This window comes from Vidua macroura, chromosome 1 (assembly GCF_024509145.1).
Source record: "Vidua macroura isolate BioBank_ID:100142 chromosome 1, ASM2450914v1, whole genome shotgun sequence".
Lineage (NCBI taxonomy): Eukaryota > Metazoa > Chordata > Aves > Passeriformes > Viduidae > Vidua > Vidua macroura.
Window position 1 is genome coordinate 76098465 of NC_071571.1, and position 24030 is coordinate 76122494.

At 34.3% G+C, this 24030-nt stretch overlaps 1 protein-coding gene and 2 long non-coding RNA genes across 5 annotated transcripts in view; 2 read left to right on the forward strand and 1 right to left on the reverse strand.

Moving 5' to 3' along the window:
* CDH10 (cadherin 10) overlaps positions 1-19155 on the forward strand; it is a 95409-nt gene extending 76254 nt beyond the window's left edge. The window contains exons 6-12 of one of the 2 annotated variants that reach the window (XM_053983635.1): positions 1257-1444; positions 4288-4541; positions 6123-6259; positions 8442-8563; positions 14944-15052; positions 16953-17204; positions 18080-19155. In XM_053983635.1, coding sequence (XP_053839610.1) covers positions 1257-1444; positions 4288-4541; positions 6123-6259; positions 8442-8563; positions 14944-15052; positions 16953-17204; positions 18080-18573 — 1556 coding nt within the window. In that variant the 3' untranslated portion in view covers positions 18574-19155. Of the gene's footprint in view, positions 1-1256; positions 1445-4287; positions 4542-6122; positions 6260-8441; positions 8564-10974; positions 10999-14943; positions 15053-16952; positions 17205-18079 lie in introns of those variants that run through there. The other variant, XM_053983641.1, reaches the window with a different exon arrangement.
* On the reverse strand, positions 948-17096 carry LOC128810628 (uncharacterized). Of its 2 annotated transcripts, XR_008438094.1 has the most exons (6): positions 17015-17096; positions 7218-7310; positions 4453-4556; positions 2201-2307; positions 1215-1334; positions 948-1135 (listed from the first exon to the last, which is right to left on the reverse strand). It is a non-coding gene; the product is annotated as an uncharacterized LOC128810628 (long non-coding RNA). The 2 variants fall into 2 exon arrangements; XR_008438095.1 differs by lacking the exon at positions 7218-7310 and having other exon boundaries at positions 17015-17094.
* A 733-nt stretch (positions 19156-19888) lies between the features above and the next one.
* Positions 19889-22290, forward strand: LOC128811977 (uncharacterized). Its single transcript, XR_008438559.1, has 2 exons — positions 19889-20011; positions 21990-22290. It is a non-coding gene; the product is annotated as an uncharacterized LOC128811977 (long non-coding RNA).
* Positions 22291-24030: the final 1740 nt, after the last annotated feature.

Genomic DNA, 24030 nt, shown 5'->3' on the forward strand with positions numbered 1-24030 from the left:
GCACAAAACTAATATGCCCTTAATGGACTTTTCTGTACTACTTATTTGGGCAATGTATTTATGTGTTGCTTTTTGTGTAGCCTGTTCAGCTTTTTACTGTTGTGGTTGCTGTGCTTTACCATTTCCATTTTTGTGTTATTTCAAGCATACCTCTAACTCCTTTAACTTAGGTAGTCTCTAAGTAGAACAGAACATCTTGGAAAACTTAACAAAGGCCATAGAAGAAAATGTTTTCCAAGAGAGATTTGATGAATTCACTTTCATCTTTGGAATGACAACTGTAGATGCATTAATTTTAAAATATTTTTTCTGAGAATTCTTAATAGCACATTATGTGCCCCACGTGTTTTTCTAGCATATGTTCCAACAGATGGGATCAAATATCTCAACGCTTATTTACAGTTTTCACACTAAGCCTAGGACATAGAATGCTAAAATATATGGTAAGATACTTATTTTAATTTTCTGCAGCATGTCTGAATGATGACAGTTTTATTCCTATATATTTTATCAGCTGTATGACACTACCATAAAGGGATATAATTGAGATAAGAAAAGTAGCACAAACCAAGAATTGCAATACTCATAAGCCTATTTAAGTATGAATTAACTGCTTTAACAAGTATAGGCACAATTTCTGCTTGTAGATTTTTAAAACACCTCCCCCTGCATTAATGTGTTATTCAAATTTATTTAATATGATATCTTGCTATCTACTTTTGAAAGCTGAAATGTCAGCCTGTTGCATAGAATTGGCCAGCAAAATCAAGGAGTCCTATTCATGTTATTGCCTCCATGATAAAATACATGTAAAATCTATCTCGAAGATTGGCCTTACACATTGAGGGGTAAAAAAGAAGAGTGAAGCCTAGCAAGAACACAAAGCAGTCTTTCCAGATGATATTTCAGGAATGAAAGAAAAATGAGGACAAGAAACTTACAAGGAAACGAAAGGCATGAAGATTGCAGATATAGTTGATTCTTCTCTGAGACAGAATAAAAGTCTTTCTCAACCCTACTTTCCTATGGATGTTTTATCTACAGTTCTGTTTTCAGTCTTCTTTATAAAACTTGCCTCTGGATAGTTCTCTGCCTCATATTTTGTCCATTGTCTTAGCGTTAAATGTCAAGTTCTCTAGAATAAAAAAATACACAAAATTATGTTATCAGCTATTGTGTCACATCAGCTATTGTGTTACTTCATGCATGTGTACCGGCTTGTGGGGGTCCTGAATCGCTCTTTGTCTCTTTGACAGGTACCATCCATCTCCGCATTCCTGAGTCCTCCCCAGTTGGGACAGCCATTGGCAGCGTTAAAGCCACAGATGCGGACACTGGAAAAAATGCAGAAGTAGAGTACAGGATTATAGATGGTGATGGGACCGATATGTTTGATATTGTGACACAGAAGGACACACAGGAAGGCATCATCACTGTGCGAAAGGTGTCTATTAACAGCATTCACTAAATTATTTCAATGTCAATGTTATGTCACAAGAGTTCATTGCTTTTATCATGTGATAGCACATGCTAATTGCTTAATATTTGCAAGCATCTCCCATCAGTAGCTGAAAGGTACTATTTCCTTTTAAGATGAACTGGAAATAGAAGGTGGTGACCATATCTAAGATGCAGCATAGGTTTAAAACCTTCTAAGCAAAGAATGAAAAAGTGGACAAGCCCCGATGTGTTAGCACTAATTATCTCTGTGATTTCAAATGCTTCTTAGGTATTTCTATAACCTGTTTTCTTTCAGCAAGCAATCAGCAGCTCACTCACTAATGAGACACACAGATTTTCCTTCTCTGTGAGATTCTTTTCTACTTGGGTGAGATGAGATCTGTATGCCAGAACACCGACATAAGTTGCAAACCTGTGAGAGGGCTGCCACATGAGCAATGTGTATGTAATGAAGGTGTTCCTGGTCCAGAGCTATCTTTAGTTCTGCCCTCTATCTTGCATTGTCAGAGCACTTTCAAATGCTTGTCTTCTAAGTCTACGATGTCACAAGTAGAAATGCCACTCTCCTACTCCCCAAAAATTTCCCTTCCAGAAGTCCCTTGGTCCTTGTCTTTAGGACATCTCAAATGAAACTTTGAGATGAACTTCAAAGAGTTCAGGCACAATTTTTAAGATAAAGCACTGTTTATATTAGCTCTTAAGCACAGAATAATGAAATAAACAGTGATATAAAGGATACCTTCACATCTATTGATAATGGCAACCAATAAAGAGAGAAGTTCTACAAAGAGTGCTCCTTTTTAATTTCTGTGTTCTATTATGTTCATAGCCAGTGTAGTTCTTTATCTAAAAAGAAAAATAAAAAAAAACAAAGTTTGAGGTCTTATATTTTTTCTTTTCCTAGTTTGTGAAGGCTTCTCTTGAGATGCTCTTTTCTTGCTTGCTTCAGATTTTCACACAATTATATTAAATCTATAGCATCTTGAAAAAAAAGTCTAGTAGCTGAATCAAGCACAAGAAATTTCCTAAATTAAAATACAGCAGTTCCAAAAATGTCAATAAATACTAATGAACAAGATCTTCTGATTTTGTCATTAACAGTCTGACAGAATTTGCATTTTTCAGGATGCTGTCTCAGTCATGAATAAGTAGTTCATTGAATACCACAGACAACAGCACTAACAAGCAAGGAAGGAGATGAGAATGCTGAGTTCATTGATTCATTAAAATAGTCTCTTTTTTGTTGTTGTTGTTATTTATCCACTTTGATTGTAATTTCTGTTTTCAGTGGTGAATAACTACAAATAGCTTGTGTTCCTTTACAAAGCCTGCAAGTTATTAAGTCTGAATTTATTATGTGCTGTAAAAGAACTTTTTCTATACAAATTTTTCTTTACAATTTCTCACAGACAAAATAATTGATTTTCCACAATTTCATATATTTGGGCAAGACTTTTGTTCATTACTGTGGATGTGCTGGAATGCCTGTATAATCCAGCGGTTTCATATCCATGTTCTGCACTGTAGGTGGACAAGATGTCCAAACTGGATGTGAATGTTGTAGTAGCAAGTTTACATATTCATGGTGCACATTCTGCCAGATTAAACCAATTAGAATAAATCAGGACTAGCATGTCTTCTTTGCTTTTAGGATTGAAGCCAGTGTCCCTTAACAGCTGAATGATACACTTTACAGACACACAATAGCCTCAGATCTAGGTTAAATAGTTGCTTTTCTCATTTGTATTCATAGATACTCTCCAATCTGCTCTGACTATTTTTTTAAAACAGGTCTGGGACAGTGGAGAAACTCATTCTTTCACTGGACTGCATCTTTCTGCTTTTGAATAGTGTGTTTAAATATCTAACCTGTCACTTTGGCATCTTTAGTGAACATTAATTAGTATTTAAAAGCAGCTAGGCAGAAAAAAATAAGTCATGAACCACCCATTTTAATGAATGAAAACCACCAGTTCTATATCTCTCTGAGAATCTGTGGGAGTTAATAAAGTCTTCTTTGTGTCAGAAAGGTAGATTTTCAGCTTGCTCATTTCCTTAGAATCATTAATTAGCTAACACTTTTCATCTATGACAGCTAGAAAAATGTGAAGAATTAGAATTATTTTCTATCCAAAATGATTTCTAATTATAACCGTGAACTGCTCCTCCTCCCATTTAAAAAGGAACTGCTGACAAAAATGTCAAATATATTTTCAAAAAAAAAACACCCTTTGATGTCGGATTCATTAAATTAAATGAAAAAGAATAAGATTAAACCCCACTGTTTCTCTAAATATAGAGAGCTTTGACACACACACCTTCATCAAAAGACACCTAAAACATTCCTGATATTTAAGACCCACTATATAGGTTTGACAATAAGAATACTCTGGTCATTTTTATCCAGGCATTTACAGAATTTCCTATGAAATATCAGTGTTATTGTTCTGGTATGTTTGTATTTCCAGTCAGTATCTCAACCATTTTAAGTGGTTATATGATTGTTTCAAATCCATATTCTTGTGAAACAGCTGCGAAATTCCCTGAATAATTGGTTCATTTGCACTGAAAATCTTTTTGTCATTCATGCTGAGATAATTTAACTAATATACAGGAAAAAGATACTTTTTCTAGAAACAATATAATTTCTTATTAGACAAAGTGAATCCCATGGGGGGAAAATATTAACTGTGTTGGTGTTCCCACAATGCAGGGGCAGGATCTGATAAGGCTTGAGCCCTCTTCAGTTTGCATTATGTACATAGGTCAACATCTGCCAATATTTAAATCTAATTTAATAAAATTTATTGCAATTTTCATTTTTAGCCACTGGACTATGAGACAAGACGACTTTATACTTTGAAAGTAGAAGCTGAAAATACCCATGTGGATCCCCGTTTCTATTACCTTGGGCCTTTCAAAGACACAATTATTGTGAAAATTTCTGTAGAAGATGTAGATGAACCTCCTGTTTTTAGCAGGTCTTCTTACCTTTTTGAGGTGCATGAAGATATTGAGTTGGGGACAATAATAGGAACAGTAATGGCACGAGATCCTGATTCTGCTTCAAGTCCAATAAGGTAATACTTCAGTGTCTGTAAACACATTATTTGCTAAAGAAATTAATATAAATAATTATATAACATTAATTTCACATAGAGGTTTTAGGTTTATTCTATTATTTATTAGTGTCCCAGAGATAGACAGAATTGAGAATGGTGCAATCTGTAAACCTACAAATATGTCAGGCAACAGCAATTTACTTGCACACAAGAGACACATAAAATATTTTCCAGTGTCACAATTCATAAAAAACTTGATTTCAAGTAGGCCCATCAGGATTGCTATTTACTTTGCACTATGAACAGCTTTTAGAATGCTGATGAAAGTTCTAGTCTTCAATAAAACTAACATAATGTATGAAGTAAAAAGAAATGCTTATCATATTAAGCCAAATAGTCTTAAATATAATTTCTCTAGAAAATAGCAGGGTTTTGTTTTATTCTAGTTAGAAGTTATTAAAGTAAGCTAATAGTAAAAAACCAAAAACATTTGAGTAAGTCTTTATTGCACTATCAGAAATTTTCATTGGCTGTTCTAATTTCCTTTTTTTGTTGTTGCTGTTGTTTTTATATTCATTTTGGCATTGACTTGTTTATTGGGGTTTTATTTGTTTGTCTTTCATATTTACTGCAATTGCATGTAGTGGAGTGAGCAAACAACAGCCACCAAGACTGTAGAGATGCTATTTTCATATAACAGCATTTTTTTTTCATTTGGCTCAATTTAGTTAAGTACTGTAAATGAAACCAGATGCACTTGATGAACAGTTTAGATCATTCATACATTTTCACAGAAACATAAACATTTGTTTCTATTGTACTATACAAGTGTACTATATAATTTTTTAAAAATTTGGCCCAATTCTGACACATATTCTAAAAATCATTCTATATTTGGCAAAATCCTACATTTAATTCCAAATCAAAGCTTCAATTCTAATTTGAAGGCAATGTTAAATATTAAAAAAAGAAAAAAAAGGAGGAAAGAGAAATTTTCTGATACTAGTTTGACACCACCATATCATGTTGGTGGACATCATGCCTGCCGGAAGTATAGCAACTATAGAAATATAGAAGATCCTCTAACATCTATGCATGTAAGTTCTGCATGTCAACTTATTTTTATACAAGTTTTTTTATCTTGATCTCTAGTGAATTAATACATGCTAAATAATAGAAGCTGAGCTTATAGCAATACTTGTGAACAGCTTGTAAATTAGCTGTCAGTCTCAGTCTGAAGAAACAGTATATCAAAGACCATTTTCCTTTCAGGATTAAATTAATTCTTTAATTATACATTGAAATTCTGATTTTTTAAAATAATTTTCTTATAATCTTGTAAAAGCTCCAATTATCAAATATTACACGATTGTATCACATTCTTAAAATCCAAATTTTAATTCCTTGTTCTATGGAGCTAACCTTCAGAATTTTCAGAAGTATTTATAGAAACTAAATATATCTTTAAATATATGTAAATGCTTCTTTTTCAAAAACTTTGTAATATAGAACATAAAACCTGTACTTACTTGTGAAATACATATTTTCATTGACTTTCTATAATTTTGACAATACTTTTTATTTCATAATCATATTTAGATTTTCTCTGGATCGTCACACTGACCTTGACAGGATATTTAACATTCATTCTGGAAACGGGTCCATCTATACTTCTAAGCCACTTGACCGTGAGATATCCCAATGGCACAATCTTAGTGTTATAGCAGCTGAGATTAGTAAGCTAATTTGATTTTCTTTTTCCTTTCAGTCTTCCTTAGCCTGTAAAGTTACAGCTGCAAATTTGTGATGAAAACACCCCCCCTTTATTTTCCCCTTGCCCCTTCACACTAGATGTTCTGGAAAAGTGAACTGTGGGGTAACAGCAGCTGTCTCCTCATTGCTCTTTTCCTCACCTCCATCACTGACCTTTAATGTCCAAGTTACTTCTGAGATGTTAGCCAATTGAATTATAAGACTGGAGTAATTCTTTTTATTCATTTTCTTGGGGGGCAATAGCATGATTTTGCTGTTAAAATAACTGAGTTTAGCATAATAATCTATGTTTTTGTCTCTATTATTTTCTTCACTCCTTTAGAAGTATTTTCATTATCTCTTCCTATGGTATCTACACCTACAGCTCTTAAAATCAATATAACTTACAAGTCCCATTCAGTTTCATCCTGAAGCTGTAGCATTTCTTGGACTACTTAAAACATCTCTCTGTAGATATTTTCATGTTAAGAGTATGAAGAGGAGAGCAGATATCCTCCTAAACCTACTACATTATTGCCAATACCTTGAATCAATGCACAGAAAATTTTCTGAGGGACAAAGGTCTGATCTTTGAAATCAGCAACTAAGAATCACTTCCTCTCAAAGTCACTAATTTTCTTAGGGCTAATTCTGTATCAGTTAAAAAAAATGGAAAAAATACTGGTCAGCAGTGAAACATGGCTGGCAAGAGTTACAATGCAGAGGACTAAATGGAACATTGCGTCCTGCCAATTAAACATTCTGCATAAGAAAAAAAAAAAACAACAAAAAAAGAAAACATTCAGAGTGCTGTCCAATGCTGTACAAATTATTTTCAGATTTATATAATGATGAAATTTAGCATCCTTGTATGCCTAGATCTTAGTGCTAAACTTATCTCATTGACAGAAAACTTAGAGAAAATTTATACTGTGGACATACCTGGCATAGGTAGCATTCTCCACAGAGATATGTTAATTTTGGGGAAAGAAGTGAAGAGGGAGGTTTAGATCTTTAAATATTTTAAAATGCTACCTGTGAAGCATGACAGAATGAAAGCAGTGTTAGAATTCAATTGGAAAGTTAGTACAAACATACAGAAGGCCATTAAAAACTGCATCCTAAACTTGGAAATTGAAATAATTCAGGATGTTAAAAAAGATCCTCATCATGCTCTTTAGCAAAGGTGTTACTGATAACAAGCCAGTGTAATTCCAGTTGCTCCTAAATGTCTTTTGTTTCATTGAAAGCAGAAGAAAAGGAGGGGGGAAATCAGTAATTTGGAACAATCTGTTACTGTTGTTACTTATCCAGTTCCATTAATGTAAAAAAATCATATCATTCTTAAATACCACACAGCAGAATTCCAAGAAACAGCTGCACTTTTTAGACCCAGGCATTATTTATCATTTTTGGTATGGCAATAAGATCAGCACGTGATAGCAAGGACACTCGTATTCCTGAATTAACCTATACTAACAAAAGAGCACTCTAAATAATAGTACGATTTGGCATTTGGCAAGGGGGAGGTTATTCTTGTTTCTGAACCTAAAGTCTGAAAATCTACATTTATATTTTTAAAGGCAATTTAAACATGAAAGAATCTTATTCTAATAAATTCTTTACCAAATTTTTGGAGGAGTACTTTCATTTGTTTTGTTGGAATTTCTTTGAGTGGCAAGAGAGGAAAGTCAGACTTGAAAATTTTTCAAGATATGCATGTGATCAACTAAATTAACTCTATCCCAGCCAAAACCAACACAATGCACAAATTACGTCTTTTATGTCTTTTCACTGTAACCCAAACTAGATCACAAAGAATTTCAAAACCTTACAAAAGCTTGAGCCCACCAAGCAATCAAAATTGTTATGTTAGTAGTGGGCATAATTTTCATACACAATATTTGAATACATTATTAACATTTGCAGCCACATATCTTCATGAAAAACTTAATTGCTCACTAAATCACAATACTTCATTTTTTTTACTCTACACAAAAAATTTCCTTATTTTTCAGAAGGCGTGATTCTGACTTGTTGCTGGTTTGTACACTAAATATTAACCAGATTCAAACTTCATCTCACATGTGTATTGCTCATGAAATTTGAAAGAAAAAACTCTTAATAAGAAAATAATTTCATGTTTCTTCTCTCTTCTGCTGTCAGACAACCCCAAAGATACTACTCGTGTTCCTGTCTATGTAAGAATTTTGGATGTCAATGACAATGCCCCACAGTTTGCTGTATTCTATGACACTTTTGTCTGTGAAAATGCAAGAGCTGGACAGGTATGCCTTTGATAAACCCTTCCCACTATCCAGTTTTGCTACAGCACTCAATTGTAGATCATTCTTGCCTATTGCTTAGGAAAAAATCATATCCAAATTAGCTTTTGAAATGTTAAAAATGAAAGCAAATAAGTTCTGTAAGTGAGGCTTAGAGTGAAATGTCAATATGTTACAAGCGCATCAGTGTTTCAGTTACCACTTTTCCTTACCTAACCTTGTATTGCTGTTAAATCCTGGTGAGATATGTCCATGACATGGTCATGATTCACTTTGCCCTTAATTTCACAACATAGATCATTATATGTAACCAAAAAGTTCGATCTATATTTTCAATAATTCTCCAGTAGAAAAATTCAGATAGATTACAATTCATGCTAATAGTGATTACAAACAAAAAAATCTATTGCACATTTTTTTCCCAAATGTCATCTTTCATTATCACAGCAAAAATTTCTGAAAAGAAAACTTACATTTTTAAGTGGTAACATAATACTTTATTTTGCTTCATAGAGGCTACACAATGTGTACTTCAATTGAAGTGAAATGACTGTACTGCTTAATATCTAACGTCCAATAGGCAGTTGCTTATTAGAACTGCTTAATTTTTTTTTTCCTATTACATGTCCCAGAGCATAATCAGCCAATAATAAAGCCTTTAAAATGGTACCAGTAGTACCTCAGCGCAACCTTTTCAGTACATTTGACTAGAATGTGGTACTATTGCCAGCTTGTCATAACTGTTGGAGTCCCACAGGTATAACATTCAGGTTGTATTGCAAATTTCACATTCAGGTTGCCATGCTTAATTCCAAAGTGACATCGGTTTGAACTTATAACACAGAATTTGAGGCCCAAATTTATAATGCATAAAATATCTAAAGGCACTGAGCAAGTGCATTTTTCTGCTGTGACAGTCGCAAGAGAATCCAAGGTGTTAGATAAAGAGAAATCACTGGCTAAAAATGTAGAATTTTGGACAGTTGAAGCATCTACTAAAAATGCTAAAATAATATTTTAATAATTTTCAATATGACATATGGATTAAGACTTGTAAAAGAAGAACATTGAATTTTCCTCTTCCAGCTTCACAATAAAAAAAAAATCCTGCGTTTAAAAAAACATAAATGCATGAATCCATAAATTTTACTCCTCTCAGGTTTCAGAATTTTTTCTGTGCAGGTTACTAGTTCTAGAGTGCACAGGAAATGTTAAAGAGACCAGTTAAATTTCCATGTAAATGTATTTTAAGGAGCAGTGTTTTCTGCACTATCTAGATTATTAAAGTCAGTATAATTTAAAAGAAAATATAAAAGTATTTCTACATTGCATTGTTTTACGGCTTACAATCAGAATAGGCTGTCAGTTAAAAAGTTGAATAAAATAGCACTAATCACTTATAATTAATAAATGAGATACTAAATAAGTTTACACAACCACAAATTCTTATTTAAGTTGTTATAGGGCTCAATAGTGTCTTTATCACAAAAAACCTGCCAAGGTTATTGAGAGGGCCATAAATAAAAACATTTTTTAAGAAATCTGAGTTGCAAATGATTGCTTAAAGAAAACAATTTGCAGGAAGAGAAGAAATGTAATGCAGGATAACATGAATAATCAATTTGAATATAATTATATTCTTCTTGTTTACTGGCAGCTCATAAATAAGACTTTTTATTTTTCAAATTCAATCTGTCCTAAGAGAATGTAATCAATCCAAGCTGAACATGGTTCTCTGAGCTTGATTCCTCCCACATTTCTGCTATTTTTCTTCCCTTTCTGGTTTTCATAATTACATTTGATCCATGAAATTTATATCTGTTAGGTCACTGAAACTAGCGATGCTGCATCAGTCACAGATTCTGCCGTATTCATTTCTGTATTTCCCATCTACTAAAGACAGGCATTATAACGAATATTATACTTTTCCATGTACTTAATTTATACAGAAGCCTAAATTTTTTACATACATATAAATAGACACACACATACTATATATGATAACTGGGGAGGTGCACATAAATCCATGTATACAAACATACACATATATGCAAATATATAGCAAGAGAGAAATGCAACTTTTGTAATCTAAATGACTCAAAGGGCCTGTGATTGTTTTCCTGCTTGCTATTACTGCTGATGTCAGCTTGTACCATGAACTTACAAACGATGCAAATATCCTATCTCAAAAAGCTCAAGCTATATACAAGCAGCACTTCTGGCAGAATGCTATTTTAATAGTTGCTGTTCTTTTGACCCCCCCCCCCCCCCAAAAAAAAAAATGAGGACAGTCTTGGTGTGATGGCATAAAGAGGACACAGGCATTCATGTGACCTACACAAGGCTGACTCAATAGGAGTTCAGGGAAATAAAGCAGCAAAATGCTCAGATTGCTGCAGCCCTGCAACCAAAGAAGTTCAGCTGTCCTCTGCCCCCAGGTGAGAAGAGCCAGGAGCTGGGCATCTGGACAGATGGAATCCCACTGGTTTTGTCAGCTCCCAGCTGTCACATGTCTGGCAGCTCAGGTGCCAGCCTCCAAAGGTCCTCTAATGTAAAAGATAAGAATCAGTTTAGAAAGCAGAAGTCAGTCCTGCTTTAGAGAGATCTTGCATGGAAGCTGAGTATAACTTTTCGATATATTCATTTTCTCTATAGTAGATGTCAGAAGAGAGGCCCTTCTTCTCTATTTGTAAATGATCTGCCAAAAGAAAAGAAGGCAGGAGGTGACCTTGGTCAGCAGCCAAGTGCCCAACGAGCTACTTCCTTCCCCCTCAACAGTATAAGGGGAGAAAAGAGGAAAAATAAATGGCTTCAGAGAAGGACAAACTTACAAATTACCATCACTGGCAAAACAGACTCAATTTGGGGAAAAGTAACTTAATACGCTGTCCATTAAACATGGGGTAGGATCGTGAGAAACAAAGAACTAAAACAACTTCCCTTAATATCCCCCTTCTTCCCAGGTTCACCTTCACCCCTTCACTACTTTATTTTCTCTGACACCCCTTCCTCCTCACACTTTTCCCTGCCCCAATGTGAACATTCCCCATGGACTGCTGTCCTTCAGAATAAATCTGCTGCAGCACGGGATCGCCTCCAGGTCCGCAGGGAAAGCCCTGTCCCGCCGGGCTCTCTCCCAGGCCACAGGGCCATCCCTGCCGGGTCTCTCCTGCCCCGTCCCTGCTCCCGCTGTCCCCTCGGGGCTCGCAGGGCTGTTTCTCGCTCGCTTCCCCTCGCTCAGCCCTGGCTGCCGGGCAGGTTTTTGCCCTCTCTTGCCCAGGCTTTCCCCGGGGCTCTCGCCCGCCCGCCCGTGGCTGAGGGGCTCAGCCGTGCCCTGCGCTGGGGCCGCTGCAGCCGCTGGCACCGCCTGGGGCCGGCCCGGCAGCCCCAGCACAGCCCTGGCGCCAGCACTGGCACACCTTCACTTGATTCAAATCTAGTGCGATGTTTAAATGGCTTGTTATTATCTTGCTGTTTCTAGCAACATTTTGCCAAATCTATACATCGCTTGTCATATGGCCAAATGTTATGTGAATAGGTCTAGCTCATAATGGATTCTCTTTCAAAGACATTTTAAAATATGAATCATGGAGTCTATTTTCCTTTTTCTGATAACTTAATTCAGTATAGATTATATAAACACACTAGGTTTCTTGAAGCAATTATTTTTATGCTGCACTTCATGTTATCAGCTCATTTGACCCATATAACAATGGGGATGACAAAAGCATCAGGGATGCTTTTCTCACCATAATCTTGCTTAAACATGGCTTTTGGGATCTTCATATTTCCAGAAATTTCCTTCTTATATTCACCAAGTGTCTTTCTAAAAATAGCTAAAATTCATATCTATTGAAAAACTAAAATCCCTGAAGTTTTTTTCTAGCATTCAATTTTCCCTTCTTATTTTTCAGATATTTCTATTAAAATTTCTTAAATCCTTTAATCCTGAAGTGTTATTTTATCTTTGTTTGTTGCATCTCTTTCATGTCTTTTGACAAATGACAAATTGTGATCAATTTACTTGGAATTTTGTTCTCTTTCTTTCCCAGTTCCCCTGGTTCATTCTTACTTTAGTTTCTTCACTATATAGCCATAAATCTTATAACTTCCAGTGGTTTTACGAGTATCAGAATTTTGTCATTGCCTTACCTTTTTCAAAAACTCTCAAAGGTTTTTTACTCAGGCAAGAAAAAGTTTCTGAACTGCAAATTAATGTAGGGTTTCTAAAGAGTTCTGCTTTCTTTTTCTCAATAGCATATTATATTTTATTTGTCCTAAATTTTAAAGCAAACGTATAGTATATTTTAGAAGAAAACATTTACCTAAACAGTTGATGGAACTGATGCTTGCAGAGGTCCTACCAAGCAGAAAGATTAATTTTGTTGGAATAAGCAGACCATAGAGCAAACTTTTTTCCAGTGGTTTATCAGTTTTTTAACGACCCTCATAACTGCTACTGGGCCCTTAATTTCCTGCCTGTTATCATATAGAGTAACATCCTTGGCTTCCCTGCAGTTACTGCTTTGTGGCATTTCTAGAAAGAAGCGACTTAGAGTGTTATATCCCTATTTACAAGGTAATTGGGGTTTCCCATGGCTGGCCAGGTCTAAGAGAAAAAAAACCTGTTTAAAACCACATGCAAAACAGGATTTATCATGTTAAAATAGTAATCAATATTATCAGGAAACAGTTTTCAAACTGCAATATAATGCTTGCAATTCTACACACTCTTTTTAAATTATGATTATGAACACTCAGCAAATCAGCTGATTTTCAGCAGCCTAATACCTACAACTAACCATATTCATGGTCTTTAGTTGTTAAGTAAAATGAACTAGTGTTTTTTAATTTCATTTTGTAAATACCTATGAAATTCATATGCTAATTGCTCACTAAATAATTAAAATATTAATTCTTCAAAAACAAATAATATTCTATGCTTGCATTATCAGTTTTATTCATTTAGAAAGTTATTGGAGGATTATGCAAGAAAACAGATTTAGAGAAAGACAAAACTCCTGTTGAAAAGCAAGGAAGCTGCTATATTAAAAGAAGTCTCATCCTTGCCTCATCAAGATATTTACTGCTATTTTCTGGATGGACAAGAGAGAAGTTGGGAGTTAGTCGTGCGTTTTTTAAGGCAAACAGGAGTGTACTGCAGTTGTTGATGTTAAAGATGATCAGAACTGACAAAAGCTGTGATATGAAGAGAAATGGCTGTATTTGGGAGAACTGGAAGAGGAAAAACAAACAGGGTTTAACACGTACACCACAGGGAAGGAATAGTGTTAAAAATTAGATCTAATTCCATGGCTGAAAAAGCAGTGCAATTTAAAATGATGGATAAGAAATGAAGAATAAAAATGATCTAGACTAAAGATAATCTATATTTGGCAGTTAAACTTGAGAACATAACTGAACCTTCAAGCATGCATGCACAAAAATCAAGACTTAAATTCATTTTATATGCCATGGTATAAAAAAAGCCCCAGGCTGAAATTAGGCAATAAAGTCAAAAATAAAAGTCAAAAAAATAATTTTGCTTGGGAAACAATATTTAGCCACTCTTAAGTATAGAAATTTCAGTGAAAAAGCCACATATTCACTTACCTGACAGGTAAATAAGTACTGATAAAGGGCTTGCCATTACTTTCCCCCAAAAATACCCAAAATTTGTTTTAGGCATTGCAGAAAGCTCCGAGTCTGAGTATGGAACTGACCTGGCACAGCTTACTCTGAGAATTATGACACCTGATTCTTATCCCACTGCAAACTTGTGCATCTCTAGGGTGTGCTACAATGTTTTACAAGAGTAGAAATATGTATAAAATATAACTGGCATTTTTAATCTCAGGAATTATGATGGTGTGTTCTCCTATACTAATAAATAGAAAAATCATGTTTGAGAAAAAATGCTTTAATGTTGAAATGTAATTTGAAACATTAACTTCCCTTTCAAAAAATATCTGTTTGATAAAATGCCATTTTTATCACAAAAATAGAAAACTTTGTGTGAATTGCTATCTTAGGTTTTGATTTGAATTTAAAATGATGAATCAAAGATGAAGTATAAACACTACCAGCTACAGCTAAAACTATTTTTTGCAAGTTTTGTCCACTATGTAGCTACAAAGATATAGGTGCACATGTACTATCACATGAAAAATACAGATGTTCTTTTTCAAAAAAACTTATATAAGACACTTGTTGAACATTTGTTTAGTTTTCATATTTTACAGAATAAATATTAAATCAATATGTGTGAATGCTAAGTTATTCCAATGCTTTTCATCTTCTTTGATCAGACAGCTCTATCAAAAACCTAGATGTATTTGTTCTTTTTGTTGTTGTTGTTTGTTTGCTTGCTTTTTTTCCTGCAGCTTATTCAAACCATAAGTGCAATAGACAAAGATGACCCTCTTGGTGGACAAAAATTTTTCTTCAGTTTAGCTGCCGTTAACCCTAACTTCACTGTTCAGGATAATGAAGGTAAAATTCATGCCTGTTACAAGGAAGGAGTTTAATCTTTTCTGTCTGGCTACATTCCTGAAAGATATGCTTTTGATGTCTATCAATATGTAGAGAAGCTGTGAAGTTTGCTACTATCAAGAATACTTTACCTGAATGAGGTTTAGGACTTCTACACTTCTATCTGTGTAGGTGAAGCAAAAATGTGATAAAAAAAAGTTGTAAAGAAAATCAGAAATGTGTTGGATTTGGGTAAGAAATAGATTAAATACTTGACTACAAAAGAAAAAAAAAAGCTTTCAAAAATGACTTCAGCTGACAAGTTGAGATTTTTCGCTTTAGCCTTTTGTCACATAGTTCTGATTCCCCAGGCCTTCTGTTTTGCTTCTTTCTGACCAATAATGAAAATAATGGTTCTGAGAGCCACTTTGGCTTTTCTTTTGATCCTTTCTCAAGCTGTCTTTATCAGAAAAAAATTTCAGAAGCTTCTGTTGGGGAAATGAGACTATGAATTTTGGCTTTCATTATTAGTATGACTAATTGAGAGGACTCTAAATTACAGAAGAAACAAATAAGAGGGGACATGGTATCAGCCTTCAAATGTGTCAAAGTCATAAAGGCAAAGGGAATAATCCTCTGTTCCTGATGAGTATTTCAGGATGTAGTAGACTACAAACAACAGCAGAAAAAAACTTCTAATGGTAGGGAAAGTGAAATAATTAAATAAAATAGTTTGCATACCTTATAAATTCCCTTGCCGAAGAGGTATTTAAAGATCCATAAGACACATAATTTTTGATGTTGAGTGAAAACAAATAATGTTAAAATACATAAAACCAGTGAAGGGAAGCAAGAAAGAAAAACTTTGTGTTTCACATCTTGAAGTCTATGAAAAAATACATGATTTAATATTTTAAACAAAGGTTATATCTTGGTCACTAGGTCCTGAGTACAGAGAGGTATAGATCTTGATATTTCCTTACTAACTGTAATTATTTTCTTTCTTTTTGCACGTGGGTTATTTTAGTGGTGCCTGAGGTTGTCAAGATAGCTAGCCACATAGCTCAGGCAACCCACAAATATGATGAAAATTAAATTTTCATTTTAGTGCACACTAAACCTGTATTTTCTCTCTTTTGAACTAAACAGTTATCAACTCTGGTATTGACTGCCACTCTAGCATTGTGGCTCTAACAGTAGAAGAAATAGTCTCTTGGTGTTATTCATTCCTTCTCTTCCTTTCCTTCCCTCTGGCCACTCAGTGGACAGCTTTTGATGCTCAAGTATCCTGCACACAACTAAGATTTGTCTGCTTCAGATACAGTTTAGTAAGTTCATTTATCAAAAATGTGCAGGAATACCTACCATCTTTCACATTTCCTGAATTCCTAAGACAATTTCTATCCAAAAAAAGCCCTATTTCATGTGCTAAGGTACATAATTCATTGTTCTACAGTGTGTTGAAAGCGGTGCAGCAAATCTCATACTGAGTTGACAGCATTCCTGTGGGTGTTGTCACAGATGATCCGTAGAAAGAATCTTCAAGAACAGAGTACTTGTTGAACTGCACAAAGTGGAAAGTTATTTTTCCTCGGTTGGTCGTTGCGTTTCAGGGTTTCAGCCCTGAACTGTAACTGTGTCACACACTGCATGCATTAATCTATAAAACATTTTAAGCTTTGAGAAATCCTCTTTTCAAACCACACGCCAAAGTGGTGCAGAGGCACAGAGAAGCAGGCCAGATGTACCTAAAAACCTATAAATAGCTTTCTGATCAAATGGGAATGTTGTTAGAAAAACAGAGGTATCACTATGATATCAGGATCTATTTTGAAGTCATATAAAATACAATAATTTGCATCTACTAAGTGATATGGTTTCTGTTTGTATAGCCTACAACAGTATCTTTTAATCGATCTAGATAACACTGCCAGGATTTTGACGAGAAGGAATGGCTTTAGTCGACATGAAATAAGTACTTACCTTCTCCCAGTGGTGATCTCAGACAACGACTACCCGATCCAGAGCAGCACGGGCACGCTGACCATCCGGGTGTGTGCCTGTGACAGCTGGGGGAACATGCAGTCCTGCAGTGCTGAGGCCTTGCTGCTCCCTGCCGGCCTCAGCACAGGGGCACTGGTGGCCATTCTCCTCTGCATCATTATCCTGCTAGGTAAGAAAAGAAACGTGTCTTCCTCTACCCAGGAACAAATATTTAAGGCCTCACTCGTTTCACAAAATTATGCAGGTTGATATTAATGATCCTGGATTTTGCAAGAAGAATATAACTGCAGCTTGAAATGGAAAGGAAAAAAAAACAAAGGCAAACCTTCGTTATCAGCCAATTTAACACTAAATAAGAATTCAAGCTTGGGACTGTTAAAACTATCACTGTGCAACCAGAAGCTCATTTATGTTCTTGTGTTAAGTTGTCCCAAAAAAAGAAAGTTCAGAAAGGATGAAAAGTATAATCAAAAATTGCTTCCATGTTTTTAATTTTAAAAATTTTTGGAGGAAAATGCTCTTTTTTATTTAAATAACTATTAAAAATCAGTATGCAGTATATATTTCAGATATAATATAACAGTAAGCAGAAATTTTACTACGTCAAAGCCCTGTCTGTCCAGTGATTTCAGTGCAGTAATAAAAAAAAAGGAAAATTTTGTAAAACCTCCATTTTGTGGTTTGCAGAATAAGGCTTAATGACCTATAATTCAACTCAAACCCACTTTTTAACAATATCCTTTGAGCTTGAAAAAGGAAAAATATCTTCAGAACAGACCTGGCTATTTTAAAGCTCATTACAGCTACAGAAGGAGCATGCAGAAAAGCTCATGGTCCTGTAAAACAGAGCACACAATGTGTGCAAAATAGGTTTTTGATATAGACTTTACTGTGCTACCATTATACAGTAGAGGTGTTTATCCAGTTATCAAAAAAAATTAGTTGGTGAAATGTAGCTGAAATATAGTTCTTGTACCTGGTGGATTTGCTGCTAAGAAATTGTTAAATAAAGATCTTTACCCATTCTTTGTTTCCCTCTTTAAGTTATAGTGGTGCTATTTGCTGCTCTGAAGAGGCAACGAAAGAAGGAGCCTTTGATCCTTTCTAAAGAGGACATCAGAGACAACATTGTGAGTTACAATGACGAAGGTGGTGGAGAGGAAGACACCCAAGCCTTTGATATTGGCACACTGAGGAATCCTGCAGCTATCGAAGATAAGAAGCTTCGGCGAGACATTATCCCTGAAACGTTATTTGTGCCACGGAGGACTCCTTCGGCGCCAGACAACACGGATGTCCGAGATTTCATTAACCAAAGGCTAAAAGAGCACGACACTGATCCCTCTGCGCCGCCGTATGACTCGCTTGCAACTTATGCCTATGAAGGAAACGATTCCATAGCTGAATCCTTGAGCTCCTTGGAGTCAGGTACTACAGAAGGAGACCAAAATTATGATTACCTCCGAGAGTGGGGCCCTCGGTTTAATAAGCTAGCTGAGATGTATGGTGGAGGAGAAAGTGACAAAGACACTTCTTAACCTACAGTAGGCTACTTTTTTCTTTTTTTTTGAGCGGAAGTAATTTTACAGACACCTTCTGCACTCAACAGTATTTAACATTCAGGAAAATTTTCCTGCCACTCAGCACAATGGTTTCCTTTTAAAATTTGTTTTAAACTTGTCCATTAATGTCATTCATTCTTTCTAGTAGGATGCCACTTGGAATACATACAACATTTTATTTAATCAAACTTCCAAGAGCCAAAGCTATGGAAATTCAGTGTTGTACATTTTAGTAAGTAAAATAAAAAATATCTTACCTTCAGAAATTTGAACAGGGTGATAACCCCTTAAGCAACCTCATGTACAAGCCGCTTCTGTTAGGTACATGTCCTATTCCTGCAAGTGCAGCTTTTAAGATGGCGACAAAGAAAAAATTCCAATATGTCCTGTTCTGTACATTAAAATAAAACAAAATGTACACGTGGTGTTAATAAGTGTAATATGCAGCTGGTTTAAAAAAAAGTTTGTGCAACTTCATTTCATCAAATTCTATCTGCCAATGTTTTATATTTATATTTTTGTATTTATTTTTAAAAAATAAACCAGTTTTTACAACTATGTTAATGCTTGCTTGCCTGTTCTGGCCATGAATTTCAAGCTTGAAGAGAACATGGAATTTCTCCAGTGACATCACAACCAACTGCTAATACTTCTGTGCTGAAGTATTCTTCATACATACTACATAGTCTGAAGTGCTTGTGCTCACTGAGGCAGGAACAAGTTATACACTTGCTTGCTCGCAAGTGCTACTTTCTACACTTCAGTGTTTATGAGCATTTTTTGGTTTAATTTTTTAACTAAACTAATCATATTCTAGTCTAGAAAGATGAATTACTATCTTGTGTCAACTTGAATAGCCTTATTCTAAAAACATGCTGGCACAATTTATCTATCCAAACACATAACATCAGCTTTAAAATCTCAGTTTATTTGTTCTATAGTTCTCCATTTTTAATCATGCTTACATTATCAGAAGTGATCTGTAAATGCAGATAAAGCGTAACAGATAAAGTCTAAAAAGATGCTCAATTCTTTTTTAAACTCTATTTTTCCAAAGAAAAATCATTTGCTGACAAACCATTTGCTGACAAACACTATGTGTTGTTTTTCAACCACCTTTAAAGTTGTCAGTCAGAAGACTGAGAAAGTGTCGTAAAAACAAGCATCCCCTCCCCTCAATATACTGAGCCTCCTCAACTCTGGTAAAAAGCAACCTGAGCAACTAGCCAACTGTAACCAAAAGTATACTTTAACTATCACAAAATAGAGTAGGTATCCAAAACTATTTTGAAATGCCTCTTCTTTTCCCTTAATCTTTAGGTTACAGAAGTTTAAGCACTAGACAAGCACTGAAGACAATTTTGAAATGCTGTTGAGATTAAATAATTTCAGAGCCAAAGCAGTATGTTAAAAGGTCAGTATTAGCTACTGTGGGAGAAAAGCACCTGAAGAATTATTCCTCCTTGCTTTCACTTAGCTAATTATTGGCATAACACCAAGAGATATTGGAAATATAGAAGTCCTTTGAAAAGTGGAATGCTGCATTCTCTTTCAGTTGGATATTTCTTCTCCTTAATGGGCTGATAAAACCCAGTGAAGTTGAAAACTGAATACACTACCATTAAGCAATCTATTTTGGTGCAATGGAGACCAAATTTTTATTGACTTGATATCAAGTTAAACTATTTGATCTATTAAGAAACTATGAATATTATGGATTTTTCTTCATTTCAATCAATAGTACTTTTATTAACTAGTGATTGTTTATATTCCTTAGTAGAATATGAATCTAAGAATATTAAGAAATGTCTTACATAATCATCGTTACAAAGCTTTTTAAAAGTCTTACAGGTGATACAAACAGTTGATCTTTATGATCACTTAGTGAAAAGGACCTAATTTTTTTCTTCCAAATCTCCATTAGTCCTTCAACAGCATGCAATAAGAAGAAATAAACAAATAATATTCAGCCATTAAATATATAGACAAAAGACACTCCTCCAAAATTAATTTTGTCTACAGCAACATTGACATCAGTGACATGCTATGTATTTAACGGAGTACATACTAGGACAAAAGATGATATAGGCTGTAAAACATCTGGGTTTTTACGTCTTTGCTAAAAAAAAAAAAAAAATGGTTAAACAGGTCTAGACACTTCTACATATAACTCAGTAAAAATCTCTGGTTTGTATCCAGAAGGAAAAAACAAATACACACCTCTCTCTCACTATTCCTCTATATCATCAAACATTAAATAAGATTCTATGACTTTGATTTACATTACAGTACTAATTTCCAAGTAATAACTATAAGGAAATATTTTTCTATCACTGTATTAAAGGAAGTTATTTTATACCTGTTCAGTAGAATCTGAATCTGATGTTTAAAATTTAATTCTGTATGTGTTATTAAATAAAATATTAGTATACATTGTGAAAGTATATAACTATATATAAACATACTACTAACATTATTACATAAATAGTATAAATGAAGATTTTTTTTTTTAATATTTTTTGCCATATCATTGGACATTTATTTCTCAATACATTTTAGAAAATTTTAGGAACCAAGGGCACTATTACAATGTCTTCTTGCACCCTTAAAATAGTGAGGAATTGGAAAGTGAAACTCCTAGACAACTCAAAGTAGAAAAAATGTGAAACCTTCTACCCAAGTAGTACCTCCTTAGCTTAGCCACATGAAATCAGATAAAAATTAATAAAATATACCAACATGTAGTAAACAAAATCATTGTATTGTTTAGTCTGAATAAATTTTCTATATGTTCTTAAGACAAAATTGCCACAGGATCACAGAAACAAAGAAAATACATTAATATTGCATTTCAGTTGGAACTTACAAGTTATTTACAACAAGACGCCTTATGAATGTTTAAAAAGTCAGAAGCATATAAAAACTATTGTAGCCACTGGACATGCAATTGACAGGGAGTTCTTAGAATCTGTTGCAAAAAGAAAAAAAGTATATTTAAAGGGATTTTATGGAAGCAGATGTGCACAAGATCTTATGTTAGTGACAACAATGTAAAGAGTAACATTTCATAGGGCCTTCAGGAAAGTGATTGATAGGAGGAACAGTCTAAGGAGAGTAAAAAAACCCCAGAATACAAAACAAGCACTTAAACCAATAAAATCCTCATGTTGCAAAGATCAGGTAATATCTGCCAGCTTCCATCTCTGTATATGCAGATGTTTTTCTCTCATTCACTCTTACAGCATATCATATTTCCATCATTTCTTCTTCAGTCATATGTAATACTATTCCCAGGCCAAACTATTTATCAATTGCATTACTGTCTGTCAAAAGTTTACCCTTCATTCCTCTCACTCATTGCCCAGTGTGACTCTGTTGCCTTTGAATCACAGGTTCCTATGACTTCTTAAATTCTTCCTGTGCTGCCTGTCACACAATGTTGGAAGAAAGAGGACCAATTTTGCTACGTTATTTCCCTTTACACCTGTTAGTATAATTTGCTCCTACTGGGTTAACTACGTAAATATTTGTTAATGGCTACAGAGCTGCTCATTATACTAATAATAGAATATTCTGAGATGGAAGGGATCCACAAGAATCCTCATGAATGATGGAGAAAATTAAATGCAATAATTTCTCCAGGTTGCTTCAGACTGGTTTGCCCTTATTCTATCAGAATAAAAATTTTTGACAGTGTTCCTCTAAGTTTATCCAATATTGAATAAAAAGCAAATACTCTCTTTTGGCCAATCACTAAAAACTCAAAAGAAAAAAAAATAAAAAAACAAAACCAATGAACCTGTCAGGAAGCTAGTTACTAACATACATCTTATATAAGTATATAAAGAGTTTAGTTTTCCTCACTTTGCGTCAAATAAGTTGAACTGGAGAAATAAAGAAATAGATTTCCTGGAGACCAGGAAATAAAAGTTACCAGAAGTCTTCACACACAGTATTATCATTATCAGGCTCACTTGAACAGCACAGAAATCACTCAGCTGTAATCTGTTCATTGCAAGATGCACAAATAAATGTTCAATCTAAAATAATTTTACTTTTTCATAACAATGTCATCTATTATGTTAAAAGCCATCCTATAAACAGTAAACATAAGGAGATAATTGGAAATATAAGGAGACGTGAATGAATACAACTTTCATTTTTCCAACAAAGTATTCTGGGCTTCCCAATTGTTTCTCCAGTTTTTCAGAGGCTTATTAAACTCTATTCTAATATGGGTAAGCTGGATGAAAAGTCACTTTCTACATGACAAAAGATAGAACTAATAACATGGGAATTCACAAACACAGTAATAAGCCAGACATAATTTTAAAAAATTATTTTGTTTTCTCTTCTTTATAGCTATTTTTGTTTCCATTTTAAAAGAATATAGCCAGCCATGAAATCAAAATGACAGTTTTTAAACCAATATTTTTTTTGGAATGTCAGTTTCTCTTGGGTTTTTTCCCCCAAAAATAATCAAAACAAGCATTTAATTTTTGAGAAAATTAATTGTCTTTAAATTGACCCTAGTCTTTAAATTTAAACCCTAGTCAGCAAAGAAAAAGTAAAAATATATTTGAAAAGAAAGATGAAATATTCCTTTATTTTGACTGCAAGCCAGAAATCATATACATTTTCAACTCATATTTGGCAAAATAATTTTGTAACTTTCCATTAATGTTTGTCAAATGGTATTTTGTTTATTAATTAAGTTTTGGAAAGTAAGCATTTTATAAGTATTTCTGCACCCATGTCTAGGTACTGTGTGTGGAAACTTCTAGCAAAACATTTTTGAGGTAAACAGAAGAAATTCTAATTTATTATATTCATGAAAAGGTCAGAGGAAAGTCAGTAGCTGAATCTAGAACGTATCTTTTATGTTCCAAACAGGTAGCACAACTTGCAACTTTGCAGTCACAGAAAATACAAAATATACAAATAAATTAATCAGTAACACATGAAAAGATTTGGAAGTCATAACACTACTGAAAAACTTTAATTTAAGGAGGAACTTTGGTGTATTTAATATAGGTGCATACGAAATATCTCCATCATATTGCATGTGTCTCATCCTACTAATTTCAGAATTGTAAAAAAATTACAGAATCAATGACCTTCCTTATTTTCAGCTGGTTTCTGGATAATGTGTCCTTGTTCATGAGGACAGAAATTAAGACTTGGCCACACACAGGAATTTCATTTGCATGCTATGACTCAAGGCAGTCATACTTTTTCCTTATAGAGGAGGGAGCTTCAGATTTCATAGTCTGCTTAGCTTTCCAGAAGGTACTTGACAAGGTCTATCATCAACATTTCTAAAGAAATTAGGCTAGAAAATCTTCCCTTCAACAAAATACAGACAAAATAATTAAAGTAAATATTCAATAAACCTAACAGAGGATGGGCAAAAGTGGAATTCTTCTAGATCTG